The sequence below is a fragment of the Dendrobates tinctorius genome, unplaced genomic scaffold (genome assembly GCF_039654945.1).
Source record: "Dendrobates tinctorius isolate UK_male_01 unplaced genomic scaffold, ASM3965494v1 ptg000003l, whole genome shotgun sequence".
Lineage (NCBI taxonomy): Eukaryota > Metazoa > Chordata > Amphibia > Anura > Dendrobatidae > Dendrobates > Dendrobates tinctorius.
The window spans coordinates 99,066,279-99,082,861 of record NW_027361671.1 but is presented as its reverse complement, the minus strand read 5'-3'; the positions used below and the strand labels follow the sequence as shown (position 1 = coordinate 99,082,861).

Here is a 16,583-nt window from a genome sequence, read left to right as displayed (position 1 = left end):
TAGCAGAAGAGGACCAGAGGGGTGCAGGGACTAGCAGAAGAGGACCAGAGGGGTGCAGGGACTAGCAGAAGAGGACCAGAGGGGTGCAGGGACTAGCAGAAGAGGACCAGAGGGGTGCAGGGACTAGCAGAAGAGGACCAGAGGGGTGCAGGGACTAGCAGAAGAGGACCAGAGGGGTGCAGGGACTAGCAGAAGAGGACCAGAGGGGTGCAGGGACTAGCAGAAGAGGACCAGAGGGGTGCAGGGAGTAGCAGAGGAAGACCACACTGAAACAAGGAGTAGCGGAGAAGGACCAGAGTGGCGAAGAGAGTAGCACTGGAGGACCAGAGTGGCACAAGGAGTAGCAGAAGAGGACCAGAGTGGCGCTGGGAGTAGCAGAAGATGGCGACAAATTAGTCATATACTACACAGGGAACATAAATTATTGATACCTATCAGGTGATGAAAGAAAAACCGTGGAGTGATACTTTAATGGATTTCTATTCAGAGAATTATCAGGACATATAGTTATGGTATTGAAGATTAAATACAAGTTTCACCAAGTGGACAGTATGAAAACTGCTTACATTTTACATAGTTATTTTTAGGAGTCTAAGCTTGACAACAAAGAAATGTTATATATTAATTTGGGGACCAGCAACATGAACTTAAAAAGGAAGCCCCCTCATTTCTCCTGACAGGTCTGTTTAAGTAAATATTTGTATTATTCACCATATAACAATTCTGTAGCTTTTTGTAAAGTTTGGGTTATGTAGTTTCTCAAATCACTGTTTTTTCTGCAGCTATATGAATGTGGAGCTCCAATACCCGCCCACACCACAGCTTTCTGCTCATCTACAGTGGACAATCAGTGGTGGAGGCGGGGTTATACAGCGCTCCTGAATATGGCTGACTACCTGACAGCAGGCCAAGTAGTCCTCTACTGATAAAAATCACTGTGTAATGAGTAGTACATTATCAAAACTATACTAAGCAGACCAGTAAGTGACACATCGCTGGAATCAGGATCTCTTTTTCTACACTACGCTGCTTTCAGATGAGGTAGCAAAAATTTTGTGACAGATTCCCTTTAAATCGTGAGGAACAACATTATTTACTAGAACAGACATATCAAGAGAGGTGACAGGTTCTCCTTTAAACAGTCTAATAAATCGATTTAAATAAGATTATCCACCCAGCTCTCAAGACTCCATTCTTAGCCCTCAACAAGCTAATCTCTAGAGCAGGCAGTGATTAGCTGCTGTGAGATCCGGCCAGCTTCCTGAGCTGTCAGACAGACACATGTACAGCGGTGGCTGTAACCTGATCTCTCAAGGATATTTAAAATCTTTCTAATCTCTACCTCCTTTGAAGGGAACGAGTCGACAGAAAAATACATTGCTTAAATCAGGTTTTTGTTTTGGTTCTATTTTCTAAACATTTTTGGCAATTTTCTTTTTTTCCATATCCCAATCATACCCCAATAAAATGAGCAATTTTCCAATTTTCACACTGGCCCATGGGGCTATTTTAGATATATCCTTCCTGTGCTTTCAGGAAGTGCTTTTAGCAGGCTCGCTATCATCAGAGACAGGGTTACAATAACTGAAAACACCTCTACACACAACTAACATCACGAGATCCACCATTCCCAATGAGCGATGTCACGCCTTACAATTCTCCCACCACCCTTCACAATGGCAACAAGATCTCGGGTGCCAAGATTTCGGGACGAGATCTCGTTGCAGAGTTCTCAATCTGAGCATACGCTGCCCCCAGCGGCCATTTTAACGGAGGCCACCGCATCTCAGTAATGGATATGCAGGGGGGCTCCAGACTTTCACAAAATGCCAACGAAGTCCCCCACACCACAGAGCACCGCAGACATTTTCACCCACAGCGGTGCACATCGGAACACCCCCTCATCCCAGCCTGCAGCGACGTGCCACTCTTTCCTCCTCCAGCAGAGACCCTGGGACCGTGCGCCACCGCGGCCGGTAAGGTATATCTGCATTATAAGACACACCCCCATTTTCCCCCAAAATTTTGGGGGAAAACTGTGTCTTATAATCCGAAAAATAGGGTATTTTAGCAGTGAATAGTAAATGAGGAAGACAGGAGACAGGGGGTCTTATCAGTGAGAATAAATGCATTTTTTGCTTCGATATTTGTTTGAAGTCTCGTACTGTGGATAGAAGTATGCAACATTTGCCAAAACACTGACTATTTACATGTGCTAAGGAGATGAAATTAAGTGTTATAAGATGAAGCTCCATACTTACCTAGACAGATCATTAAGAAGGCTAAGAACGTCTTGAAGTGCATCATTCCCAGCAGCCTGGTTACCGCAGCACTCAGTGGCTCGTGCCAGATGGTTGGTGAGCAGAGTGGAGACTTGCCGAGCCAAACCCGAATGTACCGCCTCTGTTGATCCTCCTTCAAATGGTCACAGCAACACAAGTTTTTAATCAAAGTCAGTAACATTCATAGTGATCATTTTTACGAAATAATACATGTAAAACAATTAAGTGGAAAATATGCAGCACACTATGTACAACATGTTAATCACCGATCAGCCATAACGCAACAGTGAGCAACAACGATTATCAGTGGCACCCGCATTACACAGTAAGGCTAGTTTCACATTTGCGTATGGAGGAGCTGCGTCGGGATGCGGACTTTCTCCACGAAGCTCCGCCCACGGTCGAACCTCCTCCGGTCAGCTCCGCCTCTGTCGGCTTGTGTACCCTATCTTTAGCATTGGGTACGCAGGCTGTGCCGATGTATGCTGATACCTCCGCATGCGTCGTTTAGACCGTGCGGCGACCGCACCAAATAGCAGCATGTTGCGTTCGGCGCAGGTCGCCGCACCGTCAAAACGACGCATGCGAAGGCATCCGCATACATCGGCACAGCCTGCGTACCCAATGCTAAAGATAGGGTACCACAGGCTGCATGCCGACGGAGGCGGAGATGACCGGAGGAGGTGCGGCCGTGGGCAGAGCTTCACAGAGGAAGTCCACATCCCTCCACAGCTCCTCCATACGCAAATGTGAAACTAGCCTAAGCCAGCAGCCTGACTTTGTAGTTGGTGTATGCTTAAGACTCAGATGCACAAGACTCAGATAAGGAGCATAGGATATAGCCAGCCTGATCCCACAAAAGAGCTCTTATTGCTACATGATGGTGTGTCACTTACTAGGCTGCGCTTTGCTGTTTCAATAGAATCAGTGTTTCCTCAGTAGGAAATTATCACTACAGGACAAATAGAATCAGTGTTTCCTCAGTAGGAAATTATCACTACAGGACAACTGGTGCCTGGTAGTCCAAATGCACTCCCAGCACTGATTAGCAGCTTTCTGTCACAATACAATGTATACCGAAAGCTGCCAATCAGGGGTATGGGCAGGGCTCAACATCTCAGCTACATCTGTAACAGAGAACACTGTGATGCTATAATAACCACTGCACCCAGTAAATTAAAGGGATTATCTGGGATTACTTTATTTTTAGACTATGGACCAAAGAATTAACAGGCGGGTAGGGTATGACTGCTAATGTCTTGCTGAATGACAGTTGGTCCCTCGCTGCCTAACTGTAGAAAGCTGGTTGTTAATCAGCATGACGCTACCAGACACGCCACATCTACAGAGCTGACCGTAAGAGCTGCTCTGCTGACGTGAGGCAGCAGAATTGCTGTCAGGAACAGTCAGTGACTGCTCTGAGCCAGCATCGGACAGAACAGGCAGGTAGTTAGGAACTACTTGACTTAGTTTTTAGGCCATAGTAACAAAATAAAAATAGTCCTGGATAACCCCTTAAAGTGACACATTGCTGAAATCAGAGTCTCTGTCCCTACCTCATTCTGATGTCAGATTTCATATCAAAAACAGCTCATAGATTCCCTTTAAAAAAAAAATATATTTTTTTTTGCCAACTTCAATGACGTAAGCACGAAAAAAAATTACAAACTTGGAAACTACAGAAGACAAATCAGAAGCATATATTATACATTCACACAAAGACTTTAATAGCTGCACATACATATACAGTTCGATCCAGACATATTTGGACAGTGAAAGTTTTGCCATTTTAGACGTTTACCAAAACATATTCAAGAGACAGTTCTATAATCAATATGCAGTCTGCGCTTTAATTTTAGGGTAGTCACATCCTAATTGAAGTAAGGGATTAGGAATAACAGATTTTTAATATGTAGCTGCTTCTTTTTCAATGGACCAAAAGCAATTGGAAAATGATCTGAAAAGATCATGGCTTTGCATGGCTTTCCCTCATTAATCCATTATTAATTAAGCAAGTAAAAGGCCTGGAGCTGATTCCAGGTGTGGCACTTGCATTTGGAAGCTGTTGCTGTGAACCCACAACATGCTGTCAAGGAGCTCTCAATGGAAGAGAAGCAGACCATCATTAATTAGGCAGAAAAAAAGAAGAAATTTATCAGAGCAATAGCAGAATGTTAGGAGTGACCAAATTAACAGTCTGGTACATTCTTCAATGAAAAAAAAAGAAAACAAAAAAAAAAAGGGCACTGGTGAGCTAGGGAACGCAAAAAGACCTGGACGTCCACAGAAAACAACAGTCTTGAATGATCGCTGAAATATCGACTTTTATAAATAGGTCCTCATACCTGTAATGTGTCCCATAGGTATGGTGTGTCCCCCTGTATCAGCCGCCTACCATCCGTCCATCATGCCCCTTGTCTTGTGTCTGGGCGCCGCCCTCCATCTGTCAATCATACCCCTGTGTGCCGCCGCCTCCTCCTGTTTTTTTTTATTCTGGCGCCAGCGCTGTGACAAGCGTTCTCGGGCATGCGCAGTGCGCGCTGCCCGAGAACCGACATCAGGCTATTGCGCCTGTGTGTTGCGGAGGCCCCAGATCCCGCCCCGCAGTGTGTTATGATGTATTGACCCTGCGGGGCTGGAGCCTCCACAACACGCAGGCGCAATAGCCTGACGTTGGTTCTTGGGCAGCGTGGCACTGCGCATGCCCGAGAACTCGTCACAGTGCAGGCGCCGGAATACAAAACAGGAGGAGGCGGCGGCACACAGGGGCATGATTGACGGATGGTGGGCGGCGCCAAGACACAAGACAAGGGGCATGATGGACGGATGGTAGGCGGCTGATACAGGGGGACACACCAAACCTATGGGACACATTACAGGTATGAGGACCTATTTAGAAAAGTCAATATTTCAGTGTTACTAGGGGTCAGAAACAGAAGAGCCACCTTCACAGAATGCAGCCTTAGTGCTGCTGAAGGTGGCTCTTTAACTTAAAAACGCCCTGGGGGGTGACAGGTTCCCTTTAAGGCAAAGAAGTGGAATATTCTGCAATTGCCGAGTCAATCACCAGCTCTCAACCCCATCCAGCAGTATTTCATATGTCCAAGACAAAACTTAAGGCACAAAGACCCACAAACAAGCTACAACTGAAGTCAGCTGCAGTAATGGTGACATCCATGACTTCCAGTTTTCAGGCAGTCCTTGCCTGCACTGCATTAACTACAAAGTATTAAAAATTAACAATTTATTTAATTTATTTATGGTAAAGTTCATTTGTCCAATTACGTTACTTTTGAGCCCCTGAAAATAGAAGAAAAATGGTTGTAATTGCAAAGCTTTTCACATGACTTTTTTGGTCAAAACCTTTAATTCAACCTGAAAGTCTGCACTTCAATTGCATCTCAGTTATTTCATTTTAAATCAAAATAGTGGCATGCAGAGGCCCAATCACGAGGATTTGATTACTGTCCAAATATTTCTGGACCAAACTGTAATTCTATACACTTTATCGCAAGAAAAAAGCCCCAACCTTCTTCCTTCTCCCACTCTACACATCTGTTGGCTAGAACCTGGAATGCTGCCCATGCCATGGTTGCCACTTTCTGCTTCTTGGTCTGTTTTTCACTGGAACTTGACTCCATCTGGTTGCTCAAGCTACATAATCTGTCCATGAGCTGTACCAAACCACTGCGTACCAAGCACTTCTCTTCACTCCTACAGGACAAAACACACACAAGGTAACTTAGTTTTCAGAGAAAACAAAAACAAACAAAAAGTAGTCATTTAACATGTGCAAGTATTTCTAATTCAGTGTCAAATACAAGTACCATCAATGTCGTATTTACTATCCTTACACATTATTAAATCACTATCAAGCTAAAAGTGTAGAATCTACAAAAAACAAATAAAAAAACAACTGTTCTATTTCAATTCTTTGGACTATGTGATGGGCAGGGATAGCAGGGTGCTGAACTAGGCCATCTGCGGGGGTCCCAAGGATGAATGGACCAATGGTGTGCATGCGAGAATATGGCTCCTTTAAAGAGTATTATACAAAGATCATCACTGTTCAGAATCTAGATTCCTTATTAGCATGTTTTTGTAGTGTGGGAGGAAACCAATATGAACAAAACTTACCGGGTATAAGGTATGGTGCATAGCAGACCTATGCTGTTTGCACAGGCAATAGGATAACGGGCACATAAAGAAACAACTGAAGTCATGGTTTCCCCGAAGGCTTCTTGCACTTGTTCCACCATTCCTCCGCATGTTAGCTCTTCAATTCTGGAAACAAAATATCCTCTAGAATAACTGACAGATACGTAATATGCCTGCCGATAGGTGTCGGACGCCCACCAATCTGATATTGGTTACCTATCCTAAGAATAGGCTATCAATAGATAGGATGGACAACCCCTTTAACTCCAGCTGCCCAAAATAGTTAAGAAATTATAATCAACTATATAGAATAAATGCAAACAAATATAGTTAAACTAATGCATGACTAAGTTGTACGAACATCTGTAACAGTAGTGACTTGCCATATCTTATTAGAAAGTGAAATAGAGGACATATTATAAAGTGGAAAAAAATTAGCCTGCCTTGGTCCTCCTTGCAGCACCATGGTAACTGGTCCAACCAGATGGGTTACTCCTCCAACACGAACTGCAGCAGTCAGCAGCTCCCTCATGTGCACTAGGGCTTGCTTCCGCGTATTGCCACGGCGCCATCTTGTCTGAGCAGCAAGTAAAAAGCTACTACTGGATACCTTAATTTGGAGGAATGGGATCAATATAAATTAACATTGGTCACATGGTCATTTGGAACCTAACATTATACTGATTAGCGCTACAGTACGACTTACAGCTTGATCAGGATTGGTCCCAATGAATGCAAACAGTTGACCCAACAAGACACTGTATGTCGGCTTATCTCTGCTATCTTCTATAGCCAGGGACTGTAAGAGCGTGAAAGAGCTGCTTCTGTGACTCGCTGGGTTACGTCTCCTGGAAAAGTACACAAGGAAGGTTGGAAAGGTTTCCTTAAATACAAATTCAGAAAAAAAAAGTTTTCCGTTCAAGATGTTATTTATCAGAAAAAAAAACGAATTTAACCTCTTTCAAATAATTTTGCCTGAGAACAATAGAGGAAAGAATGGGAACTTGCAAAGTAATTTAAGGATAACACTGATTTCTCTTAACACCTGGTGGTTTTATACTCACTCTCTTTTTGGGCTGATAGAAAAGTAACTAAAGAAAACCACCAAGGTTACTTACCGGTAGCCGGTTTTTCCAGGACCCATGACAGCACACCTGAGAGAGAGGGATCCGCCCCGCCAGGACAGGAACCTACTGAAATATAAGGGGCGGCACCTCTCCCCCGCTTCAGTTGGTTACAGAGCATTGAGAGGACTTCCCGGTTAGTTACATGTTTATCCAACACCACATCACATGAGTACACCCTACTAACGTGCACACCAATATGGTGAAAAGGGGGGGAATTTACGGGTGCTGTCATGGGTTCCGGAAAAACCGGCTACCGGTAAGTAACCATGGTGGTTTTCCCTTCACCCACGACAGCACACCTGAGAGATTTTTGGAGACTTCGAAACACCTTAGGGAGGGACCACTGCTTGTAGCACCCTTCTACCAAAGGTTAAGTCAGCAGAGGAGGATAGATTTAATCTATAGTGTCTAAAGAAGGTTGATGGTGAGGCCCAGGTAGCGGCCTTGCAAATTTGGTCTATTGATACCTCTGCCTTTTCAGCCCAGGAGGTCGCCACGGCTCGTGGAATGAGCCTTGATGCCGTCAGGAACCGGAATGCCACTAGCTGAGTAGGCTACACTAATGGCCTCCCTAATCCATCTGGTGATGGTCCCTTTTGATACTCCGTGACCTTTTCTGGCACCCTGGAAGGCTACAAATAGGGACTGGGACCTCCTCCACTGGCTAGTCACTGATATATATTCTAGCAGGGCCCTTTTTACATCCAATTTGTGGAATTTCTCCTCCCCTGGGTTTTTTGGATTCTCACAGAAGGAGGGGAGGACAATCTCCTGGCTACGGTGGAAATCTGATACCACTTTAGGACGACCCTGTCCTGGTACACCTGGGTATACGGTGGATTCACTGAGAGGGCCTGCAAGTCACCTACTCTACGGGCTGATGTAAGGGCCACTAAAATTATGGTCTTTAGGGTAAGATATTTTACAGGCAGTTGTTGAATTGGTTCAAATGGCTCTTTCGTAAGGGCTGCTAACAACAGGTTTAAATCCCAAGGGGCTATTCTTGGTAATGGGATAGGACTGGACCTCTGGCAGGATTTAATGAATCTAGCTACCCATCTGTTTGCCGCTATGTTGCAGTTATACAAATATCAGGGACCTGGAGCAGTTTGCCAAAGAAGAATGGTCTAAAATTCCAGCAGAGCATTGTAAGAAACTCATTGGTGGTTACCGGAAGTGGTTGGTCGCAGTTATTTTTGCTAACGGTTGTGCAACCAAGTATTAGGTTGAGGGTGCCAATACTTTTGTCTGGCCCATTTTTGGAGTTTTGTGTGAAATGATCAATGTTTTGCTTCATTCTCTTTTGTGTTTTTTTCATTTAAGACAAATTAAATGAAGATAATAATACCAAAGAATTTGTGTTTGCAATCATTTTCAGGAAGAAACTGAGTATTATCTGACAGAATTGCAGGGGTGTCAATACTTTTGGCCACAACTGTATAGTGCGCCCAGTGCAGACACCTGAACTTTAAGGGTATTTACCGCTAGTCCTAGCTGTCATCCTGCCTGTAAGAATTCCAAGATGGCCTTAATCGGGGGCTTTTGGTCTAACGGCTTCCCCAGGAACTGTAGAAACTTATTCCATGTTCTACCATATATGATAGTTGTTACTGGCTTCCTACTTTTCAACAGCATAGCCACCAACCCTGGAGAAAAACCTTTATCCCTTAAAAGTGACCTTTCAAATTCAACGCCGTCAGATGGAATCCCTTGACTTGCGTGTGGAATATACCTTGAGCTAGCAGGTCTTGGATCTCTGGTAGTACCCATGGATCCGAGAGGGACATCATTTGCAATGAGAACCAGGGCCTTTTTGGCCAGAACGGGGCTATTAAGATTACTCTGGCTTGATCTTCCCTAATTTTCCTCACAACTGTTGGCATCAGAGCTACAGGAGGAAACGCATAACCTAGTTTGAAATTCCACGGAATTTGCAATGCGTCCACCGCCCATGGCTTTTCTTTTGGGTTTAGCGAACAAAACCTCTCTACTTGTCTGTTGCTTTTGTTGGCAAAGAGGTCTACTACCTGTTCTCCCCAAAGTTGTACTATCTGAAACACCAACTGGTTTAGGGTCCATTCTCCTTGCCTTAGTATATTGCGGCTCAGGAAGTCGGCTTCTACGTTTTCTACCCCTCTTGTATGTAGTGCCGTCAGGGAGTAGATGGCGCTCTGCTCTGAGAAATGTCGCGTTCATTAAGGAGTGTGACCTTGTTCCCCCCTGGTGGTTGATCTACGCCACTGTCACTTTGTTGTCCGACAAGATCCGGACATTGCAGCCTTTTAGATGGGGAATAAAGTTTTTAAGGCTTTGTTTACTGCCCGTAGTTCCCTTAAGTTGGAGGATGTGTTTTGCTCTTGAAGACCCCAGGGTCCCTGGGCCGCCTATCCCCTTAGGTGCACCCCCCACCCCGAGGAACTTGCGTCTGTCAAAATTACGTCGGACACCGGTCTGTGCCATATCATTCCTGTCATCAGGTTTGTCTTGTCTAACCACCATCTGAGAGTCGTTGACCTTTAAGGAAAGCTCCAGCCTTCCTTCCAAACGCCCTCTTAGCAATCTCTGTACTGATGAAATTGTGCCCACCTGACCGCTGGGATACATGCTGTTAGGGTGCCTAGCAAGGACATAGCGCCTCTCAGGGTCATGTGAGGTTGGTCTAGGGCCGCCAAGGTCATATCTCTCACTTTTTCCATCTTGGCCTCTGGCAACAGACAAATTTGTTCTGAGTCCAGGATGAACCCTAAAAAAATCTGTCTCTGTAAGGGTTGTAGTTTTGATTTTTTGATGTTTATCATCCACCCGAGTTTCTGTAGGGTATTTGTTACCCTTTCTACCTGCTCTGTGCAGTGGTGTTCTGAGTTGCGCACTATTAGGAAATCATCCAAATAGGGTATTATAATTGTGTTAATGATTCGGAGGAAGGCTGTCATCTCCGCTATGACTTTCGTAAACACTCTCGGGGCTATGGATATGCCGAATGGGAGGGCTCTGAATTGAAAATGTCTGGGGACGCCCTGGATGTAGAGAGCTACTCTTAGGTATTTTTAATAATCTGGGTGGATCGGAATGTGGTAGTAGGCAGCTTTTAGATCGACTACGGCCATAAAACAATTGTGGTGTAGTAGCTTTATGGCCGAAGTTACGGATTCCATTTTGAAGGTTTGATTTTCTATCCACCGATAGAGGCCTCTGAGGTTTATAGTTGTTCTGAATGATTGATCCAGTTTTTTTTTATCAGGAAGAGGGGTGAATAGAAACCAGTTTTCTCCTGTCCACTCGGGACTTCGGTCAGAACACGTTTGTCTAACTGACTTAAGATTTCTGACTCCAGGGCCAATTGTTCCTCTATCCCCTTCCTGACGGGGGTCACCACAAAATGATGCTCTCGGCCGCTGAAAAAACAGGATTTTGAGGCCTATTCTTATGATATTTAAGATCCAGGCATTGGAAGAGATACCTTCCCAAGCCTGGGCGAAAAGCATAAGCCTCCCCCCTACCAGAATGTCGGCGTCATTGTGGGGATTTTTTTGAGGATGAGGTAGCTCCTCCAAACGTGAATCCAGACTCCTCCTTCCTTTTGTCCTCCCATTTTCTCCTTTTCTCCCGAAGGACGGCCCCTGTTGAATTTTCGTCTCCGAAAGGACGGCCTTCTTTGCTCTGCTGGAAACCTGGGGAAGCCCTTTTTTCTATCACTTGCTTTTTCCAAGATGTCATCTAGATTTTTCCCAAATAAAAATTGACCATCACATGGAAGAGAGCACAATTTAGCTTTAGACTGTAGGTCTCCTGGACAGCCTTTAAGCCATAATGCGCGCCTTGCGGCGTTTGATAACCCTGCTGTCAGCCAAAAAAGCTGCTGCCCCATGTAGAAGATACATATCTGCCAGAATTTTTTTCCTCGAGACTTTTGAAGCGAGTTTCTCTTCCAGCTGCTGTAGCCAATTCATTAAGGAACGTGCTGTGCAGGTGCCGGCTATTGCCGGTTTTAGTCCTCCTGATGCTGCTTCCCACGTATGTCTTAAGTAGGAATCCGCTTTTTTATCTAGCGGGTCTCTAAGCACTCCTGAGTCTTCCAGGGGCAGGGCTGATTTTTTAGACGACCTGGACACTGCTGCGTCGATCTTTGGAACTTTGTCCCATATCTCCGCGTCTTTATGTTCAAAGGGGTATCTCCCTTTAGAGGAGAAGGGAAGTGCTCCTGATCTTTCAGGCTTCTTCCATTCTCTTTCAACGAGTGCCTGTACTTTCTCATTGACTGGAAAGGTGCGTTTCTTCCTTTCCTGTAGACCCCTGAACATGACGTCTTCCAGAGACTTAGACGTTTTTTCGTCCTGTAGGCCCATGGTTACTCTAATGGCTTTGAGGAGCGCATCCGTATCCTCTACCGGAAAGTATTAAGTTACGTACCGGTAACGGTATTTTTCGGAAGCCCATGACAGCACCACGAGAGAGGGGATCCGCCCTATAGGAACAGGATGCGTGGGAGAGGTGCCGCCCTTTTTGTATCAGTTGGATTACAGAGCTTGAGAGGCTACCATGGTTAGTACACAACATATAATATATACAACCTATCTACCCTATTTACCAGAATTATTTTATACCATCTCCCACATAAGGTGATTTTATGAACAATCTTCTAAAGGAGTGCACCCCTATATGTGAACAAGGGAGGGAACTAAGGGTGCTGTCATGGGCTTCCGAAAAATACCGTTACCGGTACGTAACTTAATACTTTATTCGGACTCCCATGACAGCACCACGAGAGAATTACAGAGCTGTAAACTAACTTAGGGAGGGACTACGGCCTGCAGCACCCTTAGCCCGAAGGTGAGGTCTGAGGAGGCACCCATGTCTAACCGATAGTGGTTAAAAAAGGTGGAAGGAGATGACCAGGTGGCCGCCTTACATATTTGATCAATTGATACTCCCGATCTTTCTGCCCAGGATGATGCCATGGCCCGAGTGGAATGCGCCCTCAGATTCTGTGGAGCTGGGCCGCCACCTGCTGTGTAGGCAAGAGAGATAGCCTCCCTAATTCACCTTGCTAACGTGCGTTTTGATACTCTGTATCCTTTCCTGGGACCTTGGAAGGATAGGAATAGTGCGTTCTCCTTCTTCCAAGGATCCATGGCTACTAAATATGTAAGTAAGCATCTCCTAATATCTAATGCCTGAAGTTTCTGCTCTTTAGGGTTGGTTGGATTAGGGAGGAAGGAAGGCAGAACTATCTCCTGTGTCCTGTGGAATTGTGTTGCTACCTTGGGAAGGTATGCTGGATCTGGCCTTAGGATTACTCTATCTTGTAAGAACTCTGTGTAAGGGGGCAATCTGGAAAGTGCCTGTATGTCGCTCACCCTACGTGCGGATGTTATCGCTACCAGAAATGCTGTCTTAAGAGATATAACCTTTAGTGAGGCAGAATCTAAAGGTTCAAACGGACTTTCCGTCATGGCTGTAAGGACTAAGTTTAAGTCCCACGGCACACATCTGTCTTTGTGTATAGGTCTCGATCTGGCCGCTGCTCTGATGAACCTTGCTACCCAATAATTTTTTGCAATATCACCTGCAAACAGGGCCCCTAAGGCTGAAACTTGCACTTTTAACGTACTTGTGGAGAGACCCAATTCGAAACCTTTCTGGAGAAATTCCAGAATATGTTTCGTGGGAATTCCGTCTCTGACGTCAAAGTGAAAGGTGGACAGGAAGCGTTTCCAGGTCCTAGCATAGATGTTAGTGGTAGTTAATTTTCTGCTCTTTAGGAGGGTGTCACTTAAGTTCTTGGAGAACCCTCTATCCTTTAATAGTGACCTTTCAAACACCACGCCGTCAAGTGAAGTCCCGCTACTTGTGGGTGGCTGACTGGCCCCTGGTAGTGGAGATCCGGAAGGTTCGGCAGTACCCAGGGATCGCATACCGACATGGTCCTCAACCATGCGAACCAGGTCCTCCTGGGCCAAAAGGGGGCAATTAGTATGACTTTTGCCCGAACCTCTCTGATCTTCCTGACTACCAGAGGAAGAAGATTCAATGGCGGGAAGGCGTATGCCAGAGAAAAGTCCCATCTTATCAGGAGGGCATCCACTGCTAGTGGATTTTCCCTGGGATTCAGAGAGCAGAACGATCTTTCTTTTCTGTTTTCTCTGGTGGCAAAGAGGTCTACCTCTGGCTGACCCCATCTGCGGACAATCTGGTGGTAAATATCTTTGTTCAAAGCCCATTCTCCTTGTCTTAGAGCCTTGCGGCTTAAAAAGTCTGCTCTTACGTTGTCCTTTCCGCTGATGTGGAGCGCGGTTAAAGATAGAAGATTTCTCTCTGCTATCTGGAGGAGCCGTTCTGTTATCTGCATCAGAGCGCTGGAGCGGGTTCCACCTTGGTGGTTGACATATGCTACCGCTACCTGGTTGTCCGAGTGTATCCTCACATGATGGCCCTGTAGGTACATAATGAGTTTCTTGACTGCCCGTTCTATCGCCAATAGCTCTCTCTGGTTGGATGAGATTTCAGAATCAGAATCCCACTGTCCCTGTAACACTATGTCCCCCATATGGGCTCCCCAACCGAAGGAACTTGCGTCTGTGGTTATAATACGGGTTATCTGTGTTATCCAGGGCACCCCTGATGCTAGGTTCTCGCTATCGAGCCACCATCTCAGTGATGTAACAGTTGAGGGGCTTAGCAACATCCGACCTTGTAAGGAGCCTTCCAGGGCCCTGCTATTAACCAAGACGTCGTTTTGAAGGGCTCTGGTATGGAATTGTGCCCACCTGACTGCTGGGATGCATGAAGTTAGAGAGCCTAACAGGGACATGGCCTGTCTGAGGGTCATAGATGGATTATCAATTGCCCGAAGAACCTGCTCCTGTATCTTTTGTAATTTATCTAGTGGCAGCAGGCACTGCTGAGTCTCTGAATTTAGTAATAAGCCTAGAAACTTCTGTATTTTTAAGGGCTGGAGTTGGGATTTCTCGTAGTTTAAAATCCATCCGAGGTTTTCTAACCTGGATCTAGCTTTTTCTATCTGGGATCTACAATGACCCACCGATTTTCCCACAATCAAGAAATCGTCTAAATATGGAATGATTAAGACGTCAACCTCCCGTAAATGAGCCATAACTTCGGCCACTATCTTTGTAAATACCCTGGGTGCCGCTGAGAGACCAAAGGGAAGGGCTCTATTCTGATAATGACGCACTGTGCCATCTACTGAAACTGCCACCCTCAGGAACTGCTGGAAGTCTGTATGGATAGGTACATGATAGTACGCATCTTTCAAATCTATGACTGCCATAAAACAACCTTTAAACAATATTTTTATTGTTGTATTAATGGACTCCATTTTAAATGTACGATTAATCAAAAACTTGTTAAGGGAACGAAGGTTTATAATCATTCTGAATGTCTTATCAGGTTTCTGGATTAGAAACAGGGGAGAGTAAAACCCTCTTCCTCTTTCAGCTTCTGGCACCTCTACCAGGACATTTTTCTGGCATAGGCTCAAGACTTCCGCTTCTAAAGCCGCTTGTTCGAGATGAGAAGATCTTAAGGGGGTTAGTTTAAAGGTATCCCGCGGGATCTGGGTAAATTCCAATCTAAGCCCGGTGGATATTACCTTGCGGACCCAGTCACTATTTGTAATCTGTGACCATGCCGGGAAGAAGGATGACAGTCTACCCCCCACGGGAATTGCTAGTCATTGATTTGGTCTCTTTTGATCTCTCGACGAGCGTGTGAACATATAGCCCGTACCTCTTCTCCTTCTGTCTTCCCATCTGGGCGATCTCTAATAGGCGAAGAGTTGCGCCTTCTCCCCTGGCCGAATCTCCTTCTACCAAATGGACGACGGTAGGACGCAGACGAAAGGTTTGGGAATTTTTTCTTGTCGTCCCCCGCCTTCTCAAGCAGCTCGTCTAGGACAGCTCCGAACAAATATTCGCCCTCACATGGAATCGCACAGAGCTTTGCTCTGGACTGAATGTCTCCCTGCCAGCACTTTAGCCACAGGGCTCTGCGAGCTGCATTAGAGAGACCTGCTGCTCTGGCGGCCATTCTCACTGCATCCGCTGAGGCATCTGCTAGGAAGGCTGCTCCCTCTTGGATGGTCGGTAGGGCTCCAAGAATTGTCTGTCTTGATGTACCCTGTTTTAGTTGTGACTCCAACTGGTCCAACCAGACCATCATGGACCTGGCCGTGCACGTTGAAGCCACTGCTGGTCTTAAGGACCCGGCCGCCATTTCACAGGTGTTTTTAAGGAAAGTATCAGCCTTCCTGTCTAGGGGATCTTTAAGGGATCCCATGTCCTCAAAGGGCAGCGAGGATTTTTTCGATGCCTTTGCAATGGCTGCGTCTAATTTGGGGGCTCTGTCCCAAGTATTCACTGCCGGATCGTCGAAGGGGTATCTGCGTTTGAGGGCTGGTGGTAGCGACCCTCTTTTATCCGGTTTTTTCCACTCTCTGTGGATCAGATCCTGGATCTTTTGATTTAACGGGAAGACTCTCCGCTTCCTCTGTTCCAGCCCACAGAACATGACATCCTGCATGGACAATTGGGGCTTAGGCTCCTCTACCTCCATTGTCCCTCTGACTGCTTTGACCAGCTTGTCTACCCGGCCAAGAGGCAGACAAAATCGCCCCGAGTCCTCTTCTCCTGAGGAGGACGAGGGAGATGAAGCCTGGGAGTCTCTGCTTTTTCTCCACTCTACCGAGGAATCCGACTCCGCCGGGACCTCGCCCCTTAGACTTTCCGGCTGGGACAAGGACTTTAGGGTTTCCCTCATTTCTGCCCTGACAATGTCCCTTAAACTCGCCGCTACCGCGGGCGACTCTTCTGCCACCGTCTGCTGAATACAGGGGGGGCACAATTTTTTGAGGCACGCGTCCGGTAATGGGCATGCACAGAGTGCGCATTCTCTATGTTTAGTCTTAGTTGTAGCTTTTTTCCCCTAGAAAAAAACACAGAAGGGGGGTCCCGTCACTGAGTGAACTTTCACGAAGATCACTTACCAGTGCCACAAT

General features: G+C 45.9%; 1 protein-coding gene across 3 annotated transcripts in view; it reads right to left on the bottom strand.

Annotated features, from left to right (window-relative positions):
• HECTD4 (HECT domain E3 ubiquitin protein ligase 4) overlaps positions 1 to 16,583 on the bottom strand; it is a 352,187-nt gene that overhangs the window by 140,580 nt on the left and 195,024 nt on the right. For all 3 annotated transcript variants that reach the window (XM_073562745.1, XM_073562806.1, XM_073562884.1), the window contains 5 exons: positions 7,147 to 7,288; positions 6,884 to 7,050; positions 6,420 to 6,566; positions 5,812 to 5,996; positions 2,262 to 2,415 (listed from right to left, as the gene is read on the bottom strand). In XM_073562745.1, the coding sequence (XP_073418846.1) occupies positions 2,262 to 2,415; positions 5,812 to 5,996; positions 6,420 to 6,566; positions 6,884 to 7,050; positions 7,147 to 7,288 (795 nt within the window). The remainder of the gene's footprint in view (positions 1 to 2,261; positions 2,416 to 5,811; positions 5,997 to 6,419; positions 6,567 to 6,883; positions 7,051 to 7,146; positions 7,289 to 16,583) is intronic.